This window comes from Stigmatopora argus, chromosome 3 (assembly GCF_051989625.1).
Source record: "Stigmatopora argus isolate UIUO_Sarg chromosome 3, RoL_Sarg_1.0, whole genome shotgun sequence".
Taxonomy (NCBI): domain Eukaryota; kingdom Metazoa; phylum Chordata; class Actinopteri; order Syngnathiformes; family Syngnathidae; genus Stigmatopora; species Stigmatopora argus.
Genome location: NC_135389.1, coordinates 18,404,526 through 18,427,485, shown reverse-complemented (window position 1 = coordinate 18,427,485; position 22,960 = coordinate 18,404,526). Strand labels below are relative to the sequence as shown.

Below are 22,960 nucleotides of genomic sequence, written 5' to 3'. Positions count from 1 at the left end.
TAAAGTTATCCAATCCAATCCAATGTTCTCCCCAAGTTTGCGTGGTCTTTCTGAATCACTTGATAATGTGTATCATCATTAGGGTGGGAGGGGTGCTGGAGTCTATCCTAGCTGACAACAGACAGTAGGCGGGGTATCCCCTGAATTGGTTGCCAGCCCAAAAAAAAACCCGACCATTAATGCTCACGTCTGATAAAAAATGTGTGTCCTATTCACGGTCACACTCAAAGATATGGACAATTTAGCATACACTTAGCCTAGTGCGCATCTTTTCTGGATGTGGGTGGAAACCGAAGTACCCAGAGAAAACCCATACAAGCACAGGGAGAACACCAAACGTCACACAGCAAGGCCTAAGCCTGGGATTGAACCCTTGATTGACCTGTGAGGCGGACATGCTAACCACTCTGCCGCCAGATTGGCCTTTTTAACTCAAATTTAAAGACAATACTATAATCAAGTAATTGATTTTTTTAAATATCATTTTATTAAAAAAGAAGAACTATCTGAATGCTATATTCTTTATTTCAGCGAGCGCCCACTCTACCAAATGCTTTGAATTTGACTTCTTAGGTACTCCGGTGCCCATCTAGTTTCATTTTTTTTCTTCTTATGTCCAGCAAATGCACTTTTTTTTTCACCTCGTCTACGAATTAGCAAGTGAGCTGTCCTTTTGAATTTGCGTAAAGAAAAAAAATCTAATAAATCTGCATAAATTTACGCCAATTAAAAATGGGACTCTGTCTCTTCTGCTAGTTGCAATTAGCCTTTGACCAGCCGACGCTCACGGAGACATCTCTAATGAAGGACAGACATAGTTTAAGCGCTTGATTTGTCATCAAAATTTCTCATCGGGATGAAAATGTTGAGGGCAGAGCTGTGCATTTAACACATTATGGCGTACATTAAGTAATATCATCACTTAGGAAGTGTCCATGCAGGTTTGGCTGCGGAGCCAACTGCAGCGTGCCCCCCCTATCCGCTATTAACCCTGCCATGTGTGGAGAACGGTAAGAAACGACGAGGGGTTCCAAGTCCCTCGACTATCGGAGGTGATCAGAATTCATATTAGCATATTTGCACGCTGATGGCAGCCTGTCACTCCAGGTGCTGAGTTTTCCCTCCGGACTGTCACTCGCGGGAAGGAAACATTTTTAATCCATCTGGACGCAACATAATTGCTAATACGGCACATGACGGGATTTTGGGCGGTGTAGCGTTTTTTTTTCAAATAAAAATGATAATAAAGCAAAAGTTTTTTTTTTTAGATTTTGCTGTGGCGCCTAACTGCTTATTATTCAGCGGTTCAGAGAGCTGCGGCAGAAATCCATTCATTTTGATTGGCAGTGTCAGAAATGGATTTGGTTTGCGTGATTTAGCTGGCTCACATAGTCAAAAAAATAGGGGATATATGATGGACGGAGGTCAAGTTTTGCTATTATTTGTTCGGAAGTCGTTCTGTGAGATATGTCTATCTGGCCGGACAGAAATAATAATTAAGCCGTATAATGTATGTTATAATCACTTTTTTTCTTTGGAGTCTGAAATGTGTTTTGGGCATTTGGCACATCATAAAAACATACGGTATTTTCACGACTATGAGGCGCACATAAAAGTCTTAAATTTTTGCTCAAAATAGACAGGGCGCCTTATAATCCAGTGCGCTTTATATATGGACCAATACTAAAATTGTTATCACGATAAAATAAAATAAATCAGTCGATAGGGTACACCATCCTCTACAGCTCTCACAACTACGGCAAGCAGCCCCCGACTCTACTATTTTCCCGTAGAAAAAGTACTGCGCAGTGACTGCTGGGATATATAGTTCTTTTGTCAATACACCCAATGGATTGTGGCCTGGCGATCGACATCAACACAGCTTTACAAAGCATGGAAGACAGCGTTGGAATAGTTACGCTAGCTACTAGCTAGCTACTATTTGCGAATGGATTGTGGCCGCCTGGACGAACGTATAAAACTCAGCGTTTTCGATGACTCATTTGGACAATTGTTCAATTTGGACACAGAAAATGAGGACTTTGATGGATTTGTGGGTGATGATGACGTGAGTACATTGTAAAATGGCTAAATATAGTACAACCAAACTCAGTTTTGCTTCCGTTGCCTTTTTAAAAACGTATTTTTAGCGTGTGGGTGTAGCGTGCATGTTTAAGATGGTGTAAATTTTGCCATGCCTGGCTGCGTCTATAAAAACGGTGCGTCCTTTGTGTGTGTAAAATACAGAAATAGCACTCGTTACTGACACTGCGGCTAAATACGATGGGCCGTATAGTCGTGAAAATACGGTAAGCGTAATGTGAAATACCGCGTACAATGGGTTCAAGTTTATACTTATATTTTTGCACTCACTTGAAATTTTTGATAAGGTTTCATATTAGCTTTAATCTTAATTTTACTTCATTTCCCGGTAATACCTTGAATACCTGTCTGTGTAAATAATGCCATTTAATGTGCCTAAACCAAAATCGTTATACAGCTATAAACGACCATCCCAAAATGTGACATTTACTTGGCACTTTTGTAATTTGGATTATTGTTTGAGTCCACATTGTGGTTTGTTCTACTTTGTGTCTTGTTTCCTTTGTCTCCTTGATTACCAAATTAGCCGACCCCTCCCTGTCTATCTGACCAATCAACAACCATGTGCCCCTGTTGGATGAATTTTTATTCATTTTTCACCTGGTGCAAGTTCTAGCATCTGCCAACATGCACGTTTGGACTTTCTTATAATTAGAAATTTTCAGCAAAAGGCCTTTTTCCTCTCATACCAACTCGCCATTGTGTTGCATTTTTCTAATTTCAAGAGATTAATGACACTGTCACCCACTTGCGAAGCATCCTTAACTAAGATTCAGCGGCATAATGTCCACTCCATCTATTCCAGTTCCCTCAGTCAAAAATGCCTCCCAATCAGCACGAGGCTATCTTGAACAACTCCTCATCCTGCCGACCACGGCGATGCTTTGACAGTTTTTTTTCTTTTTTGGGGGGGTGAGCAGATGGAAAAGCGCCACCGTATTGCGCACGAGGCGCACTCACTTCCCCTTGTGATGATTTTGCAGCCCACGTTGACATCCAGTCATTACCAAGAAAATTAATGTGCCAGAGTTGCGGATTCCCTTTCAAAACAGATGTCGTCCGTACATCTAATTAAGCCACACACCGAATTCTCTCCACTTATTTATTGTCTCTGGAGTACACAAAAGCGGCGTTTTGTTGTACGTGTTGCGCCGATGACCTTGGTGCCCGATAACCTGAATTCCATTTGAATATATTCACGCCATAATGACAGGGGAGCGCTCAATTATGAACGTTATTGCTGAGAAATGGCTCAGCTCAGGTGAAGGATAAGTCTTATCTTTGCCTGTCAGGGGGAGCATTAGTCATGGGAATCGGGTCCTTCAGACCTGGCTGCGGTTTTTCAATGCGGATTGGCACTGAGGGGTGGCTGCTTGTGGACGTCCAATCCATTTGTTGTGGGAGGGTTGCACAAACGGTGGCTATTCATTCGACGCTGCTATCCAAGCTATTTTTAAGATCAGAAATGAAATGGAAAAAGCTACTCAGTCAGTCCATCTTTATTTATTGTGTCGCTTATACAAAAAAAAATTAGACTTGAGAGTTAGTCACAGGTCCAGCCAGACTATGGAAAAAAGTGCGAGTTATAGTCCATAAAATACGGTAAATGATATGTTGCTATTTTTAACTATTAATTTTCCTTATTTTGCATCTCAGAATAGGTAACATTTGCTTATTTTATGCAAAATGTTCTATAAAATTAGTCTTTAAAGAGTGTTTTTTAACTGTAATATACTCATTTATTCCTTCAAATAAGTCTAAATGAGAGTCTATCTATATTTTTCTTATTCCAAGAAACCTAATGTAGTCAATTTACTTAACGGCAAATCATTGCACCCATTTCTAGTCCATTTACACCAAAAACAAGGAAATGTATTTAGTTTAAGTGCAGCATTATCGCCTCACTTCTTTAAAAAAAAAATATATACGTATATATATATTTAGTACCCTGCTTTCCTTCAGTCATTGTTAGTTTATTCTTTCCATCTCTGCCACGCGTTCCTCCTCATAGATTGTTCATATGTACAACTCAGCAATGACTAAATGGAGCAAGTTATATTTCACACAGGCTGGAAAGCAAAAGACTAACGCCACAGCGATAACTTCCATTTACAGTGTAAAGCCGAGAGAGACTGCACACTGAGCGTCTACTATTTATGGGTTAATCGATAGCGTCCCCAGATGACACCATGTCCCCACTACTTTCTGTCATGATGACGACTCACTAATTTTGGAGAGGCCGCTTTCTCCCGCTGCCTCTGGCCAGCTCGGAGATGTTTTAATTTGGCCGTAAAAATGCCAATCACTATGGTTACTTCTTGTTCCCGGGGGAGGTCACCGTGGGGGCGAGTCCATAGGAGGAAATATATTCGCATAGTTCTCTTTAGAAGGCCAGCTAACCCTTGACATCCCGTTCGGGTTGTAACTTTATGTTGTTAAAGTGACAGCCGAGCTGGGCCGCGGCCAAATCACGGTCAGAAACGACTCTAATTCTTCTGCGGGTGCACGCCAAAGCAGTTATTAGTCCGTCTCAGAGGTGTTTATTTGCAGCTAATGTGTGCGGTGAATTTACTATTCATACGGGGTTAGTAAAAATAAATACAAAATTTAAAAATAACAACTACCCCCACACATACCAAGCTCAAAGAGAGAGCAAGAAGCCGGTGGTGAAAAAGTCTTATTACTAAGAGTCGACGGTGCTTCCTTGAAACGACTTTGAGCTCTCCCGAACATGGATATATGGAAGAACTGATGCTTTTATTGCGATGAAAGCCTGTGTTTAACAACTCACATTAATTTAGGGGGGACTGGACATCGGGTATGTTTGCATTTCAATGGGTTGTGAAGAGGAGCTTTGGACATGACGGTATGAGAAAGGTATTAAAACATCTTGTTTTATGTGTATCACTAAATGAGTAGTGGTGTACTAGATGACAAAATGGCTGCCCATGTGTCATTTGTTGTTGAATGACCCTAATATTCAACTTGAATTCTTTCAGGGACAGTGGTCATCAAAAGTTGACACTTTAGACCAGGGGTGTCAAACCCAGTTTGGTTGGCGGGCCACATTCATGGTGACCAGATCTCATGTGGGCCGGACAGTTTTAGATATAATATTTAGATTTTTTTTTTTAAATAAATGAATTAAAAGCCCTGAATATTCAGTTTTTTATAGATCTAAAACAATGTTTATTTTAGCTTTTTTTTTTAAATATATTTTTAGATTTTACAAAATGATTTTTGAACTATAAACACAGAAAACATGGATTAAAAAATGACAATTATTGATTAAAAAGGGGGAAATTCAAGACATGTAATATACATCTATACTCTTCATTTTAATTTGATCCTAAAACAGAAAGCCAGCACTCATGATTTACTTTCCCGGGCCACACAAAATGATGCAGCGGGACAGATTTGGCCCCCGGGCCGCCACTTTGACACATGTGCTTTAGACCCTTTAGATTAGGGGTGTCGAACTCAGTTTGGTTCACGGGCCACATTCACGACAACTAGATCTCGTGTGGGCCTTACTAGTGTATTTTTGGCCCAAAAGGTTAACTTGTGGTAAATTCTGGATCATTTCCTCTTGATTTTGAGGGACTTTCCGATATGCTTTTTGCTCATTTGTCAGTTCCTGCTGAGTTTTGGGTATTTCCAGATGACTTTCTGTTGTTTGGGGCTATTTAAAGGTTCCCTATTTCCCCATTGGCTGCTGTTGTGGGTGCTGTTTTGATGGTAAATAAACAAATACGATTTCGGAAAGGAAATTGAGTAAAGCACACTTGATCACACAACTCAAAAACTTCTGGTTTTCCCTTTATCGAGCTACAAAGCGCCCATCAGACCGAACAACCCCGGTGGGCCGGATCGGACCCCCTAGCGGGCCACTTGCTGCCCACGGGCCTCGCCTTTGACACCACTGCCATATGGGCAAATGAATTCCCAACTCAAGAGTCACAATGATTATTTTTCCAAAATCCCCATTTAGTTTGTGTCATGATGACAGATATATACACTAGTGTCAAATTTGGAGCTGTGACTCAAGCGTCCGGCAGAGGGGAGGCTTCCTCCTCCCCCTAACTCCCCTCCCTCCCTCACTCCCTCCCTCAGTCAGCCTGACGCGCAAAGAGTTAACGGGGCGGCGGGTCTGCCCATTCTCCCACTTTGAGTGACGCGATCCTCTCTCTTCAGCCCCCCAACCCACCCCGCAACCCCCCCAAGTTCGCTGGTTACCAGAGCGAGCGACCGAGCTACTCGGACGCGCGCGTTCCCGATCCCCACATTAACGTGAGCCACGCGAACGCGCCACACGCGAGCCGCGAACGCATCATGACTTTTTGCTCTCCGGCAGCGGACTCCTCCATGCCGTGCCGAGCCGTCCAGATGGCTCTCTGAGCGGAAGGTGGATCTTCCCGAAAACGGAGGCGAGTGGCTTTTGTGCCGTGTGGAGGAGAAAAAAAAACAAGGAGGAGTTTGGCGGAAATCCCCACGAATACAGCCGCAAATGCCACGGAGGAAACAAGAGGCGCCCAAGCGCGCGCCAGGTACGTCCCTTTTACTATATCGCGTGCGGGAAAATCGCGATTAATCGGCGTGGATTCGACTTGGACGCTCCGTTGCTCTTCTCCCCGACTGGCGTTAACTTCTTTCCGAGGGCTTGAAAACAAAGTCTGGCTGGCGTTTGGGGCAAGATAAACAATTTGGGAACGGACAATGGAGGTTTGTGGACTGGAAGGAGCTATAATCGACAGTTGCCACGTCCGATTTGACGGTTGATTGATTGGCTGTCACGCGGCTTTGATGTGATCGGTCCCGATTTGCATCAGAAAATCACTTCCCACCATGTGCGGCAGGATCATGACGTCACGTTTAGACCGATTTCAAAGAATGGCTGGACTTTTTTTTTGCATTGGTGACTCAGAAAAAGTGAGGGGGAGAGCTTTCTTGAGAACGTGTTTATGGATTAGTAGTTGCAGGTTGTCGAGTACGTGTTGAAACAACAGGTGGCGCTATAGTCTGTTGCCTTATAGAATCTCAAGAAAGTAGAAATTGTTGGTTATTTAACTCGTTTGCTTTCATTGACTGCGATGGACGTCCAATTTTGACTGAAATTTGCTGACACCTTTTCCAAACAAAATTTTATGGACGTCTAGCATCGTCAATGGGAATGAAAAATAAGAATTCACAGCCACTTTAAATATACTGGACTATCATTGTCAATGACAGGCAGTGAGTTAATAGTAAATATACATTTTTTTAATTAAACTTTTTTAAAACAGTGGCTATTCTCTTATTTCATGATATATCTTTAATGAGAAGATAAGACTTATTTTTTTGTTTACAATAGGTATTCATATCCCTTGCTATTTATGTTATTTATTAGTAATGCCATTTTAAACAAGTATACCTGTTTTATTACCCATTTGAATGTTGTTTTATAAACACATCTCTTTCCATACTCATATTTGGAAATCACGTGTTGAATCACATTTGTCTACCAAATGTTAATATTTTGGCCGACGTGACCCAAAATGTAACGCCACCGTATGTTTTTATGTGATAAGTATTTTTAATTTTTAAGGACAATGGTCGTTCGTTGCCCTATAAACGCTTAATGATCTATTTTTTAATGATTATATTAAGATCAGTGATGTTGCAAAGCGCAACTGTATGATCTTAACTGATTGACAGCGATAGACACGCGTTCATTCATTCGCCGCTTTCATTCAAAATGGATTGGACGCCTGTCGCCATAAACGGTACCTAATGTCAAAACTAAAAACAAAAAACACTAAACGAGCTCACTATTATCGAAACAATTGTCCGAAACACCCACCGCTGCCTCTGCTGGTCGCATTCAAGTACTGCACCCCGTCCGTCGTCCACACCGCATTTAATCACCAACCAATTCCACGCTCGGCTGATTTCCTACCAATCAATTCCGCAAATGATTTTGCGACGGGCTCGCAAAATACCCCCCCACTTCCCTTAAAGGTCATTTTCCCGTTTCTTCCCCCCAAAGTATCGTCGATGGCACCTCCACTTTGAACGCACGCAGTGGGCAAAGGTGGGAGGGGCGGCAGGGCTTGTAAAAGGAGCTGTGCGCAACCTAATGGAGGGGAGGAATGGGTTTGCTCTGCCACAACGGCTTTGTTTCATGTTTGATTTAATTGTCTCCACCCTGACAGGCCCATTCATCAATGGTTTTAATGGTCAATCAGAGACAGGCTGAGTGAGTGCTCCCATTCTGTTTAGCCATAAGCTGGCCCGGGCTTTTATTTCATCAAAATGCCCCGGCCTAATGTACACGCTGACTGGCTCCGAGTGGCCGCGGGGAGCACATAAAGAATGAGTGAGAGCTTTCTGATTTCAGATCAGTGAGAAGGCTGTTGTGTTCCTCCTCCTCCTCCTCCACCTCCTCCTCCTCCTTTTCGTCCTCCGCCTCCTTCCGCCGCACGGCTGTTTGTCTGTTGATGAAAGGGAATAAAAGGGCTGTAATACAGATCGTTTGGTGTTTGGAGAAAACAACTTTTTTTCCTCGCTCCAGTCGAAAGCACGCTTCTTTGTGCGTTCATTCATCTGTCCGTTTTCTTCATTTTTTTTTTTTTTGCTCTCTCTCACTCTCTGGTTTTCTCTCTCTCTCTCTTCACACTCCCCTTGCACCCCTGTCAGTCAGACCGTGCAGCTGCAAGTTATAAAGTTGTCAACTGTTCAGTGGCACACAAAGGGTGATGATGAATTGATTGCAGCACAGAGCGCGCTGATAGAGAGAGCAAAGAAAAGGATGACAGATGATGGGCCTTGATTAGGGACTTAGGGGGGAGTCAGCCCACTGCAACCTTGAGACTTGCATGGAAAATACACCCCCCCCATACACACACTCACACACACTCTGCTTTACGTCCTTGTTACCTCTCCGGTAGGCCTGCCGCAATTAATCGACAACCAATCAATGATCATTTAAGGTTATTTATCATGGTCTGATCAGCAAAAATAATCACCGTTGCCCCCGTGACCATCACAATTACTCCAAACACAGTTACAGAGTAACCGTCACTTCTCCCCAACCCACTTTTTGGGGGAGCCTTTCTGCCCTGGAAAACTTGTTTTGCCCGCTTCATTAGCGTGACTCTAATTAGCCGAGAGGCTGATGGAGTCCTGACAGGCCCCGCGATTGGAGATGACAAGCTCAGGGTGGCCGGCCCAATGAGGTTTGCCACCACTTTGATGTAATGGACTTGATATTACGCCGAGCCGCTCGCCTTTGCTTGTGTCCTAACTCAATTTTGCGCCGCAGGTGACAAATGGGCCGGCGTACCTGGATCGGGTTGCCGTGCTCTTAATAACTGGGCTCGGGCGGCTTTCTAGCTCTGGACGCGCTAACGTGTTTTGAGAATTAAGAATGCCTCGTGACAAATGGCGACCTCGGGATACGATTTGGGGTAAAAGGCTCGCGATGACGATTATCTCGCAGTAGGGCCATACAGAAAGGCAATTGAAACACTTCCTGGCCGCTCCATGGTGCAAAATCACTGTCACTAAAGTTGATTATCCTCACAAGGGTGGCGGGGGGTGCTGGAGCCTATCCCAGCTGACTGTCAACACAAACACTTTTCCCATCGGTTCACCGCATTTTAGAGTGCCCACTCAGCCTACCATGCATGTCTTTGGAATGGGGGAGAAAACCGGGGGTCAAATCTGGCCCGCCGCATCATTTTGTGTGTCCCGGGAAAGTAAATCATGAGTGCCGACTTTCTGTTTTAGGATCAAATTAAAATGAAGAGTAGAGATGTATATTAAATTTCCTGATTTTCCCCCTTTTAAATCAATCATTGTAATTTTTTAATCGTTTTTTCTGTGTTTTTAGTTCAAAAATCATTTTGTAAAATCTAAAAATATATTTAAAAAAAGCTAAAATAAACATTGTTTCAGATCTACAAAAAAACTGGATATTCAGGGCTTTTAATCCAGTTCTTTTAATCCATTTATAAAAAAAAAATCTAAATATATCTAAAACGGTCCGGCCCACGTGAAATCAAATTGACGTTAAAGCGGCCCGCGAACCAACCCGAGTCTAACACCCTTGAGTTATACTGTCATAATGGTTATTTATGAGCTGATATCAAGTTGATTGTGCTTAAAAGTCCAAATATCAGCCTGTGGCAGATTTATCAATGGACCATCATGAAAACGGTCATCACCCACAAAGTAAACCTAAATCATCCTATTATTCATTTATTCATTTTCCGTACCACTTATCCTCACAAGGGTCTTGGGCATCCTTCATACCTAGGATCAATTTAAAGTATCCAATCAGCCTACCATTTTCGGGATGTGGGAGGAAACCACAATACCCAGAGAAAACCTACGCAGAACATGCAAACTCCAAACAGGAAAGTCGAACCCTCGATCTCCAAACTGTGAGGTCGACACTGACCAAAATATTTAGCACTGAAAAGCCACCGTTAGCGAAAGCGACCCCGTGCACCCGCTTTGAATTTGACAGAAAGTGAGGGAGTTGAGTTTGTCCATTTGGATCGGCCACCATGGAAACAGTATGTCGAGAGTCTCCTGTTTCTGCAGCGTCAGATTTACAAGTGCCAGACTGGCAGCCGTCAGTCACCAGCGCGTGGAAATCGCCCGGCGGCCCGATCGGTCGCTTTCGTCAGCGCGGACGGACGTCTTCCTTCCAAATGCCAAGTCGGAAACACAAACCACAGAGCACACATTGCGCGCACGCGTTACATCCCGGTAGTAAAAGCGAAATGAGGTAACGTGTTTGCATTTCTCTCGGAGGCGACGGGGGTCGAGCGGCCGTCTCGTCCGCCAAAGCGGCCGCCTCCTTCTATTTGCAGGTGTAGAGGATCGTTCTGTCCCGGTTGCTAACGAAAGTCTTTTGGCCGAATTCCGCGGGAGTTGAGTCACGTCTGCGATCTGCGTGTCTGATAAGTGCATACCTAATGAGGCCGCCAGCACCAGTGGAAGGCTGACGGAGGCTTTCCCACTGGTATTGACAGATGTCTTTTTGTTTTCGCCATGGGCTTTGAATCCATAAATTCTGTCGGGGTAATGATAACGTTGCCACCCTGCCAGGAATGGAGTGCAAAAGATGAGGAAAGCAAAGTTAGGTGGTTGTTGTTGTTGTTGTTGTCGACTTCTGTGTTTAAATGAATTGTACATTGTTGACGTCAATGGCAGGCAATGTGTTAATAGTGTATGCAAGGGGTGTCCAAGTATGAACATTGATATGGGCCCCAAAATAAGCTTAAATTCAGTCTATTTTCTGAGCTTTATCTCTAGATAAAGTCAGGCACTGTTTAAGTTCCTCAGATCAACAGGATGTGTGTATCCATTTTAAAAGTAATTTAAAAAACTATGATAAATAAAATGATATCTAGTGATAATTTATTAGTACATTTTTTAAATGACTGAAATAGTCACTTTCTCTTTCAAGGGTTAAATAAATTGGACCTCTATTATTGACTGTAGCAGACAATAAGTAAAAAAATGAAATTAAATAAAAATAACTCTATAGGGTCTTTTGGGGCCATAACCACTGTTTATTTAGTGTTTTTTTTTATTCATGACCTATTTCTTACTTTTGATTTATTCACCTTTTCACATTTTTTTTCATAATTATACTCATCCATTCATAATTTTAGACTATAATACGCAAATTTCTAACACTGCTGTTTGTTTATAGTCCGGGAATGTTTTTAAACGAAGAAATTTCCTTGGAATAATAATTTTTATATAATAATTATAAAAAAAAATGCCTGGCAAAATCACATTTCAAGTCACTCTCATGTACAGCAATGTCCCAAAGTGTTTTCTTAACAGGGTTATTTTTTTAATGGTAAAAAATGTGTCACTTGCCCTGTAAAGTGGGTTAACAAACACTTGACGGAGGGACGAATCGGGGCGAGAAATAAGCGTAGGGTCCCGAATAGAAAACAAAGCTTTCCGGGGAGATTTTCAACAGGGACGTCACGTCTGGACCACGAGTCGCAGGCTTTTGTAAAAATAGTCCCGGCGCTCTGGTGATAGATGCAGCTGCGGCAGAGCGACAATCGGGACGCGAGCAGAGCCTGGCGGGACGTGTGCTCGTTTTGGGGAAACTGAGCCACGCTGTTCTTCGGGGGCCCCGAAACCCAATCCGGGAGGAGAATAGCCCGGTCCTGCCAGAGAGCCGATTTCCTTTTCAACAGAGTCATTTATCACTGACCCACCCCTTCGCTTCTGACATTGTGACGTGTGTCATTTATCAAACTGGCTTTAGCAGACACACATGGGAGAGGGAGGTGGATTTGTGTGGGGCGTTAAGTCCAAAAAAATAACACCCAGACAAAAGGAAGATGGAAGAATAGGGGACGAGGTGACCAGGATGGACGCTTTTTAAAAAATAAAAAAAATAAAATGTTCTAGAGTTGGGGGATGTCCCACTCTTTAATTTGGAAAAAAATGTAAAACATGCAGTCTGGAAGTGAATTTAACGTGTTTTCCGCACTATAAGGTGCACCTTCAATGAATGGCTGGCTTTAAAAAAAATGTCATATGTAAGGCGCACCAGATTATAAAACACAGTAGTAGTAGTAGTCTATCACTATTTGCTGTAGTAGTAGTAGTATTAGTACTAGTGCACATGTGTCGAAGTGGCGGCCCGGGGGCCAAATTTGGCACGCTGCATCATTTTGTGCGGCCCGGGAAAGTAAATCATGAGTGCCGACTTTCTATTTTAGGATCAAATTAAAATGAAGAGTATAGATGTGTATTACATTTCCTAATTTTCCCCCTTTTAAATCAATAATTGTAAGTTTTTAATCCATTTTTTCGGTGTTTTTAGTTCAAAAATCATTTTGAAAAAAAAAAAATTATATATATATATATATAAAATAAACATTGTTTTAGATCTATTAAAAACTGAATATTCAGGGCTTTTAATCCCGTTCTTTTAATCCATTTATTAAAAAAAATCTAATTATATCTAAAATGGTCCGGCCCACATGAAATCAAGTTGACATTAACGCGGCCCGCGAACCAACCCGAGTCTGACACCACTGTACCAGTAGTTAGGAGTTGTGTTATATATCAACTAGTTGGAGCTGTACTAAAGGGAATTTCATACAATTATAACCAATACTGATCCATACATAAGGCACACTTATTGAGAAAATTGAAGTCTTAGTTGCGCCTTATAGTGCGGAAAATACGGTACATGTCCAAAGAAAACCAAGGGTGTATTCACACCCCTGCAACCCAAAACTGCATGCTAGGCTAAATGTTATGCTTGTTTGTTTTCTTAAACCCTGCGATTGGCTGGCATTCCCTACCTTGTGCCCATAGTTAGCTAGGTAGGCTCCAGCACCCCCTGTATCCCTCGTGAACGGAAAATAAATGAATAATAGGATAACTTAGGTTTACTGTTTGATCGCTCCCATGAAGATCCATTGATAGATCAGTGTAAAAATAAGTGAATATGATAATTCTTGTTTTTTATGTTGCCAGTGTGTGTGTGTGTGTGTGTTTGTTTGTTTACATGTAATATATATGGCCAATGGAGTGGAGGAAAGTGACGGTTCTTGCATGCAGTCCCAACAAGTGTGATTTTCTTCTTTTTTTCTTTCTGAACTCAACCGAAACACTCTTCTACTGGCATTGTGTGTGCACATTTTGGGTGTGGGCGTGTGACCATATGGCGCCAGTGTTTAATGTGGTATGCGTGTGTGCTTTCTGTTCCCTGATGAGCAGGGCTGACAGGTATCACTCACTCAGCCGCCTGGCCTTTAAATGAACCCGAGTCGCTCCTCTCTCCCGTGGCCCTAACAGGCTCTCTGAAAGATGGATGCTTCTTTAAAAATCAGATTAATGATGGATACCGGGCTTATAGTGCCATTTATCATGAAGAATATTATTTAGGCCGCTCGTGTACGGCTGTAACTGGAGAGCCAGGACGAGAAGAAGCAGGCTGGAAAGCCTTAGACAGACACTCACTGTGTGATGGATGGTTGAGCTCTCTCTGAGTGTTACTAGACACCCGCGCCGCAGCGGTGGACTATAATCAGATAGCCCGGGGATGTTTATACCCAAACTACACTTCTAGCGTTGGAGACTTGCTAGAAGAAAGGTGTAATCTCAGAAAACAGAAATCACAACCCGAAGGGATTTGAAGGAACCCTGTGTCACTTTGTGACTTGTCACGTGTGGCCGTGCTTTAGTTGGGTTTGAAATTAGTTTTTTTTTTTCCAAGCGCACCATTCGCTATTACATAGGTGTCAAAGTCATATTTTGTCGCAGGCCGCGTTGGAGTGACAGTTTTATCGGAGGGTCGTTGTTGTAGACTGCGAAAAATGAATGGACTAGGTGGGCCACACTAGTAAAGTGTTTCTTTTGCTTTACTTTGATTTGGGGGGGATCGATTCTCGCTCAATGAAGGTGGGATTGCGAGTGGGATTGTTTGTCTGTCTGTGTGTACCCTATGAGTGACTGGTGACCAGTCCAGGTTTTAGTCCGCCTTTTACCCAAAGTTATCTGGGATATGCTCTTGCACCCCGCTATTGCATAATTTACAGCTTTTCTAATATTCGATTAATTATTTATAGACATTAAAATTTGTCCAAATCCTCCTGCATGATGCTATCTTAGCACGAGCTTACCGTGAGAACTCCCGGAATGTTTGCGTTCAGTCCGTCAGTGTTGCCATGTTGTGTAGTATAAAATATAGATGTTTATATTTTTGGGAAATATTGTTCAAGAAAACAAAAATCAGTTGCACTTGAGTATTAATTATAGGCCCAGCCAAACTATGGAAAAATGTAACTTATACTCCATATAATACGGTATATTTTTTAGAAGTTTATCATTTTCAATGGCTAGAAACAATATTATTCCAGGCAGCAGACAAGCCAAGACACAAACTATTTGCCATTTTCCACCGCTGACGCAAATTCCTGTTTTCGTGTCTTCCACCTTTTGCCTATGGGTGGAGATTTATGACGGCCATCCATCTTGGTGCTGCATCCATCACCTTCTCGTTGCTAGGCAATCACAGCGGCAGCTGTGTGATGGGAGAAGGCTTGTGTCGTCCCTATGTTTACTTCACGCCAAGTGCTGACTATCAGATCGATTTCAGAATTTAGGATTTGGAATAAAGTCTTAGTAGAGTTGAACGGAAGTTTTTAAAATGTATTCATTTTAAAGTATGAACTCATTGGCTCCCAATGCCGGCGAGAGGTGTCCAATGCAGTTTGACTGGGGGTCTGGCAGCAGTCAAATGATGATGATGATGATGTTTATGGCAGTAAGTCCAGCCTTCCCAGATTTGATGTCTATAACTGTCAATGGCAGTGAAATAGTTAGTTAAAAATACTAAAAAAATGAATGAATATTTTGCCTGGGATGGCTGTCATAGGGGATTGGACGCCTACAGCCGTCAATGGCAGTAAAACATAATCACTCAAGTCCAAATGAACTGGACATCTTGTGCCGTCAATGGCAGCCAATGATCTCACAAGCGTGAAATCAAATTTACACCACGATAACAAATTTCTGCTAGTTTAAACAGAAATATCGTATCTGCAATACAGCATTTCAGTATTGATACCTTTACAAAAAATCCAGTTTCACAATAATACAGTGCTAATCCAATTATTTATCACTTGGACATTATTGTTAGCAGTCCTACTTTTTCTCTTGGTGACATTTTTATAGTTTGGGAACTTATTAAAAGCATATTAGCCGTAGAAATGTAACATTCACCCTGGAGTACAATCATTCACAGTATGGGTTAGTTGAAAATTGTCGCTAGAGGGAGAAAAATTCACTCGTAGTACACTCCAAAGTCCTTTCGGAGATGACTCATGCATGTCCCCACGTCAACGTTGGTAAAAGGCCAACGCTCGGACATGCATTCAGATGAACGACTACACCTTCACGCTGACATGATATAGCCGAGGTTGTCTTTCAGTAAAGTTCGCGGGGGCAGACGGTTTTTAAAAGCTGGCCGCTTAAGCTGCTTATGAAAACATTCCATTGACAGTTATTCAAAATATAAGAAGACGCAAGACAAGAATCTGATCTGCTGCACCTCGTTTGAACTCCGTGTTGAAAATATTTGTTGTGTCGTTTTAGCATTGCTTTTTCATCTTGTTGAAGTACGTGTTTGCCGCGGGTTCATTAATTACCTTGTTACACTAACAAAATGTACTTTGTATCATTCCTATACAAATTTTACACTGAGCTGAATTTCAGATGACTCCAATTATAAACAATCTAATTGGCAATCAATAAATTGGCTTCAAATTTGCTAACATGACAAGTTGACAGCAAAAATGTGTATATATAGTGTACATGTTAAAAATTATCCAAACTTGTTAGATTTCTCCATTTAAGTGTACTGTTTTGATTTGATAACATGCAAGAGATTCCCTTTTTGATAGGACTTTTAAGTAGAAACGAAAATATTAGTACACGTGCGTAAGTGCACGTAAGTGAGGTACACTGACAAGGTTTAGCCCAAAGGTTTGCTGGAGGCCAGAATAATCTCTGTTTTTCTCATCTCCCGTATCTCACATCCTGCACTACAATCGGCGGACGCAATGTATTCACAAAGCCATCGGGGGGTAGAAAACACACACACACACACAAGGGCGTACAAAAAACAAATGACAATGGCCGCCCCATCACAGCAAACGTGATCGTCTGTGTCCGCGTCATTCCGTAGCGCGAGCGTGGAAGAACGTCATTGCTTGGAAAGTGAAATTCAAGGTGGAGGATGCAAAATGTGGGACATCCCTAGTGCTGGGCAATGTGGAATGAAATAAGATATCATGATTTAGCTCATTTTAGGTCACAGTAGCTATAAGCCATGATAGAATACCTTATGATTAGTTATTTTTTGTGTATGTTTCTGCAGTGGGAGTGTCTTTGCATTTTTCTGAGCTGTCAAATACTACAAATCTTCCGTAGTTGACGATGCCAAGTTTTTACCAAAATACTAAATATGCATTTTGTTTCAAAACTACGAAAATCTAAATAAAAAAATTATCCAGCAATGTTTTTTTCAGCAATATACTAGAAAAAGGTGTGTTAGCTAAAACGAAAACTTGACTAATAGTGATTTGTTGTTTTTTTTAAATTTATTTGCAAGAATTAACTATTGAAACTGTTTGAAAAGGATTAGAAAATGTCCAAAAATATATCAAAATTCTCTTTTAGCCACTACAAAATATGATTTTGGATGTTTGGGAGCTCGGATTTTTTTTGTAATTTATGTATTCCTTTGCTGCTTTTTGAAGTATATTTGTTTCATGTTCAGGCATCAAGTGGTAAAATACAGGCGCTTTAAAAAAAAATCAGTCCCAAGATAATCTGAGTGTCGGGCCCTTCGCAGCTGGGAAAACCATCTGGGAACCAGATCTCCCCCCCCCCCCCACCCCCACCCCACCCAAGAGCCACGTAGTAAACAGGATGTGTCATTAAAAACACTACCTGGATCTGCCTTAAACCGCAAATGATTCAATCCAAAACCAAAGTTTAAAGCGCACGGCGGTCGTTCTGCAACGTCAATATTCTCGTCCCGCATGCATTTTGCTGACGTTATCTCTGTGTTTATTAACGGCTCCCGAGGGTTAGGATTGAAACGGACAAATGTTTAGTCTTGTTTTTAAGTGTAGTTAAAGCAATTACGCAGTTTGCAGAAATAGCAGCTGGCAGAAGGGAAAGGAAGTCATTTACTTGGGTGGTCTCTAAATACAGTAAAAATTACACTTTTTTTAAGTACTTAAAAATAAAATCTGCACAAGGAAGTTCCAAAATGTTGCCAAAATGCTGTTGGACTAAAGTTCAACTCCCTCACAGTGATAGGCCTTTAAAAGGCTTCAACGTCTATCGCTGCAAAGCTCATAAAACCACGTGTTTGGATTTATATAATCATCAATGGCAGTTGATTTTTTTGTAGCCTCAGAATACAAATGAAAAATAGAGTTTTGTAACCTGAATTTTTTGTAAGTTGAAGCATTCGTAAGTAGAGGTACCACTGTATTAATGTGTGAATATTTTCACTCATAACTCGCACCACCAGCCAAACTATAAAAAAAATAAGAATACGACTTATAGTCAGGAAAATATGGGACTTGCTCCTCACTTATGGGGGGCAGCCGCATCCTTGCAATGTCTGTTGTTGCAGCGTTTCTATCGGATCTTCTCTCCCCGCTAGTCAGCGGCCCTCGTGTTTACGTAAATGATACTCCACAGGAATGCTTCCCGCATGCCAAGATGAGACTGTCTTTCCTCATGGCTCGCTTTCGGGCGGCTTGACGTCCTCACCGACTGACTGACTTGATTTGGACAAACTCAAATGTGTAGCAAAGGGGGACCCTTTGTGCGATGGGTTTTAAATTCTAATGTTGCTAAGATGGAAATCCGTGGTCGATGGAGATTTTTTTGTAATGTTTTGGTCATATCATAGCTTTTTGCACTGAGATGGATTGGAGAAGACAATGACCGTAGAGGAAGTGTAGTGTAAATTTGGCATGTCCCAATTGCATGTTTTTGTTGGAGTCACCTAATTTATTTTTATGTTTTTGCCTCTGTCGAGTCCCCATCCGATACCTTGTTTCCACACGGTATTTCCAAAAACCACATACCGGTTCTCGACCATATGCTTCTATATCAAGGAGTTAGTTTAATAATCTGGGTTTATTTTTTTCAATACTAAAGGCGCCTCTATACTCCCATCACCTTTTATTAGCTTGATAAATCACCTCTGTTGTCAGTCAAGCCAAAGAGAATAATTGGATGTGGTTGTCGCCCTACGTGATGGATTATCAGTCATTGGGGATTAAATTAACAGATAGCGCTCAGACATAATGGTTTTTGTTTTGCATTTTAAATTGCCTGGGAGCAGCGCTACACTCTGTAGGTTTTTATTGCTCGTCCTTTTGGACTTCACTCCCCCACTCTGCAATCTAGCCCTAATGACAAATGAACATTAATAGGGCTGCAGTCCTTTGCAAGTATTGAATTTCGTCGACAAACTTTGCGCCGATAGAGACCCTCGGGAAAATCGGCAAATGTGGCACCGTACCATTAAAGTCTCGCTATCACAGGTTTTTACAGACTCATTAAAAGATAGAATCTTGTCAAGGAGTGTTCAAAAATCAATTATCGAGACTCACACAGATCTGTAGCTTTAGAAATGGTGCAATGGAAATAATCTAGGTACTGAAAGGACTTGGGGGGAGTGACTCCATGGAAAACAGGAGTCTGGACTTGTTGTCTTTATCGTGCGACGAGTCGGAAGATGAATTTGAAAGTGGGTCAGAGGATAAATGACGTAGTAAATAGAGTACAGTGGTACCTCGACATACGATCCTAATCCGTTCCGGGACTGAGATCGAATGTCGAGCTTTTCGTAACTCGAGCGAACGTTTCCCATTGAAATGAACAGAAAACAAATTAATTCGTTCCAAACCTCTGAAAAAACACTAAAAACAGGATATTGGATTGGAAAAAATGTTTTATTTCTTCTAATTCGCCATCTATTAACAAAGTAACACATAACTAGTGGTTTAATAGTAATAAGGGGGGACTTTATCCACGGCAACAACACACTCGTCGTAAACGAACAAACAATTTTAAATTAACTTGGATTAATATATACAGAAACACTCAAACATACGTTTAATGTAACTTTACACAAAACTGAATTCTAATTTTGTTTTATTTTTTTTTACCTTCGTTCTGGGCGGGTTAGCGTTTTGCCACGCCTCCACCCTCACGTTCGCTATCGATGGGCTGTTTGCTGTTGTATTCCCTTCAAAATATTCCGAAAATGATGCACACAAATGTCCTCACAATAGGATAACGCACGACCACTTGCCAACGAGAAGTAGTCTTGAATGAGCGATCGCGGGAGCTAGCAGGCTCAGGAAGGAATAACAGCCTACCCACGTATTGATTGTGGGTAATGAAGTTTTATTCTGAGAAAGGGTGCCATTGGCTATCAGTGTTGCGTGCACGAGTATACTTCATTACCCAGAAAGCCCTCTTTTTGCTCGCGCATGCGCGTTGTGCGTTTCCTGGTCGATGCGTAGGAGAATCTGAATAAATCGTTCAGTGCTCGTAGGTATCTGTTATACACGAAAGAGATGCGGCAAAAAAAGACAGTGCGCTACAATGATAAACAGCCTCTCATGTCATGGCCACCTGGCTTTGTCGCATCTCGGAATTTTGATCGTATCTAGGGCGAATTATTCGATCGAAATGTTCATCTTACCACGGGCATGTCGTAGGTAGAGCTGATCGTAGGTCGAGGTACCACTACACGATGGAACACAAGCACACTTAGACACAGTCTCGGCACAGATGTTCCATTCACATCAGAAGCTGGGATCAAACCCTGAATTTTAGAACTGCGAGGCCTACACGCTCACCACTTCTCCACTGGGCCATTGCGGCGACATGTAGCATACTATATTTCCACGCCGTAATGACAAGTGACCTGACAACTTGGTCAAGTGTTGGCGCAGCGTGGCCTGATACGAGCTGACATCTGTGACTAGTTAGCGAGGATGCAAACACATTACGGCGACTAGCTCACCCCGACTGGATTTCCTCCTTCAAATGAGAATCTGACAGCAATCCCTTAGAGAGGGCAAACGGACGAGAAGCTAAAGTCAACGGAAAGTGGGTGTGGGCAGCGCCCAGCCCGGTAGCAATGTTCCCTCGCCGTGTTTGCCCGAGCGTGAGCAATTTAACTCCCCGTCCTCGCAAACCCCTCCCGCCCTTCCGCCGCCGCATTATCATAATTGTGTCCAGAACATGAGGGGCCAGGGAAGCGATCATGTCATTTTATTTACACCCCGCTCGGCCTTTTTGGCAAACCACACGCCACCGACTGCCAAAGGGATCGCGGCCCGACGACGTCTTTTGATCAGGGCTGTCGGGACCGATCAGCCTAGAATGGCAGGTAATGGATACCCGCTGACAAACCGAATCTCGCCGAGGACGCCGAGCGGGCCGCACCTGCCAGGTCTCCATTAGGCTGGCCGGCCAGGCTACCGGCTCCGCCCCCGGGGCCTAAATCAGAGCGGCGCCGGGCGCGAGGATGTCTGGAGATTGGCTGTTAGCACTGGGAATGAGGCTTATTTCTGCCGTGACATTTTTGTTTAGAGTCGTCGCGTGAGTGTGGCCGCACGCTTGAGTCTTGTGTGTTGCAATGCACAATTTCTGCTTGGGAGCGAACAAGTCATTTCCACTCAAAGTCACGGATTGTTTTTTAGGCTGTTAGCTCGCGCGACAGGCCCGCTTTTCCACCTATTTTGGGCATTTTTAGGCATTTTGACGATGATAGACATTAAAGCCTTTTAACTGTTTTTTGAAGGATTTGGTTTCAGTGCCGTTGACGGTGACTGACGTCTAAGGTAGGTATTTGGTCTCCTTCGAAACCAAATGAGGCTCAGTTCAAAAATTGGTTTCAAAACATCCTTGACTTTGGATCAGCTTTAAATAAGGCCTTTTACGACGACGGCAAAAAAAAAACAAAAGCGATTTCAGTCATTTGGTCCAAGGAATGAAACAAAACTATACAGATATGACAACACTGTCAATTATCTTGACCCATGTTGACTTGCATAACAAACTTTGACGCCGTTTCAGTTCGCAAACTGGAGGAATTGTCGCGGAGAAAAAAAATTGGACTCTTCCATTCGCTTTTGAAACATCAGGCACTTTCTCTTCGTCCAATCAGGAAGGTTGGGTTTTGCCTCCTGGCGCAGGCTTGAACCTTGTCCAGGCCCTGCAAGGCCAGTGAGCACCTTTTGGCTACAGATCGAGGACCAATATTCAGGTTTTTTCCACACCGCTTGCTTGTTAAGGTGTCTGTCCTATTTAAAATTATCTCCTAGATTTTTTTTTGGGGTGGTCACTACTCTGGACAGTTAGTGTTTGCAATTGCACAACATAGATGGGCCAAAGTCCTGCTTGCCATCAGGACTGGTTAAATTTAGTTAATGACTAACAGATATTGCCTTGTTAATCCTAAACATGGCAGTGTTTCCATTTTTGCTGGGACAACAGGCTTGCACTATGAATTCTTGCATCGCCGTACATTGACTTATGAGTGCACCAAATGTGAGTTTACGTGTTATGATCAGACTCGATTTTGTTTTTGTTTTGTTTGCTTTTGTGTGGTTAGCCACATTTTGAGGCAAGAGTGATCCTCACATGGCATGACATCCACCAAGAGTCAAATAATTTGAAATGGTGATGCCTTAAAATACAAGTGAGAATTGTTGGTTTTTCATGCCTCGAGAAGAGTGCAAAAAATTGATGCTCTCATATCGGTTAACCGGTCCCATTCTTCCCAGTAGTACCTCATCTGTCATTCGTGATTGGTGGATAGATCACCTCTTTATGCAGTGTTGCAAAAGCTTTAAAAGGTGTATATACAAAGTAACTAACTTCTCCACGACATAGTATTTACTTGATTTCTTGTCGCTTCAAAAACTGGTACTACTATTTTTTATTTTTTTGTCAATGGGAGCCAATGTTAAAAGTGGTCAATAAACCTCGTCTTTAGCTTTACCGTCCCTTGCTTTACTACAGTACAATACATTTCAAACCACAGTTTTTATTATATTTTTATCCCAACATAATTTCCGCTAGCTCTCAGGCAGCATCGGTTGTTACAGTTCCGTTTTTAATGTACTAAATCGCAACACCAAAATACCTCTTTCATTGTTTACAGAAATGCACTGTCGTGTTCTGTTACACCTTATTTTTCCGTCCATCCAAAGCCAAAATGGTGAGTCATAGCTCCAGGTGTAAGAATGTAGATATATGCTGTCTATTATGC

General features: G+C 42.3%; 1 protein-coding gene across 5 annotated transcripts in view; it reads left to right on the top strand.

The window, feature by feature from the left end:
• LOC144071754 (teashirt homolog 3-like) overlaps positions 1–22,960 on the top strand; it is a 60,792-nt gene that overhangs the window by 32,076 nt on the left and 5,756 nt on the right. Inside the window, exons 1-2 of one of the 5 annotated variants that reach the window (XM_077597139.1) lie at positions 6,305–6,393; positions 6,458–6,650. The exons of 1 other annotated variant lie outside the window; for it this stretch is intronic. In XM_077597139.1, coding sequence (XP_077453265.1) covers positions 6,611–6,650 — 40 coding nt within the window. In that variant the 5' untranslated portion in view covers positions 6,305–6,393; positions 6,458–6,610. 3 more of the 5 variants (XM_077597138.1, XM_077597142.1, XM_077597140.1) reach the window with 3 other exon arrangements.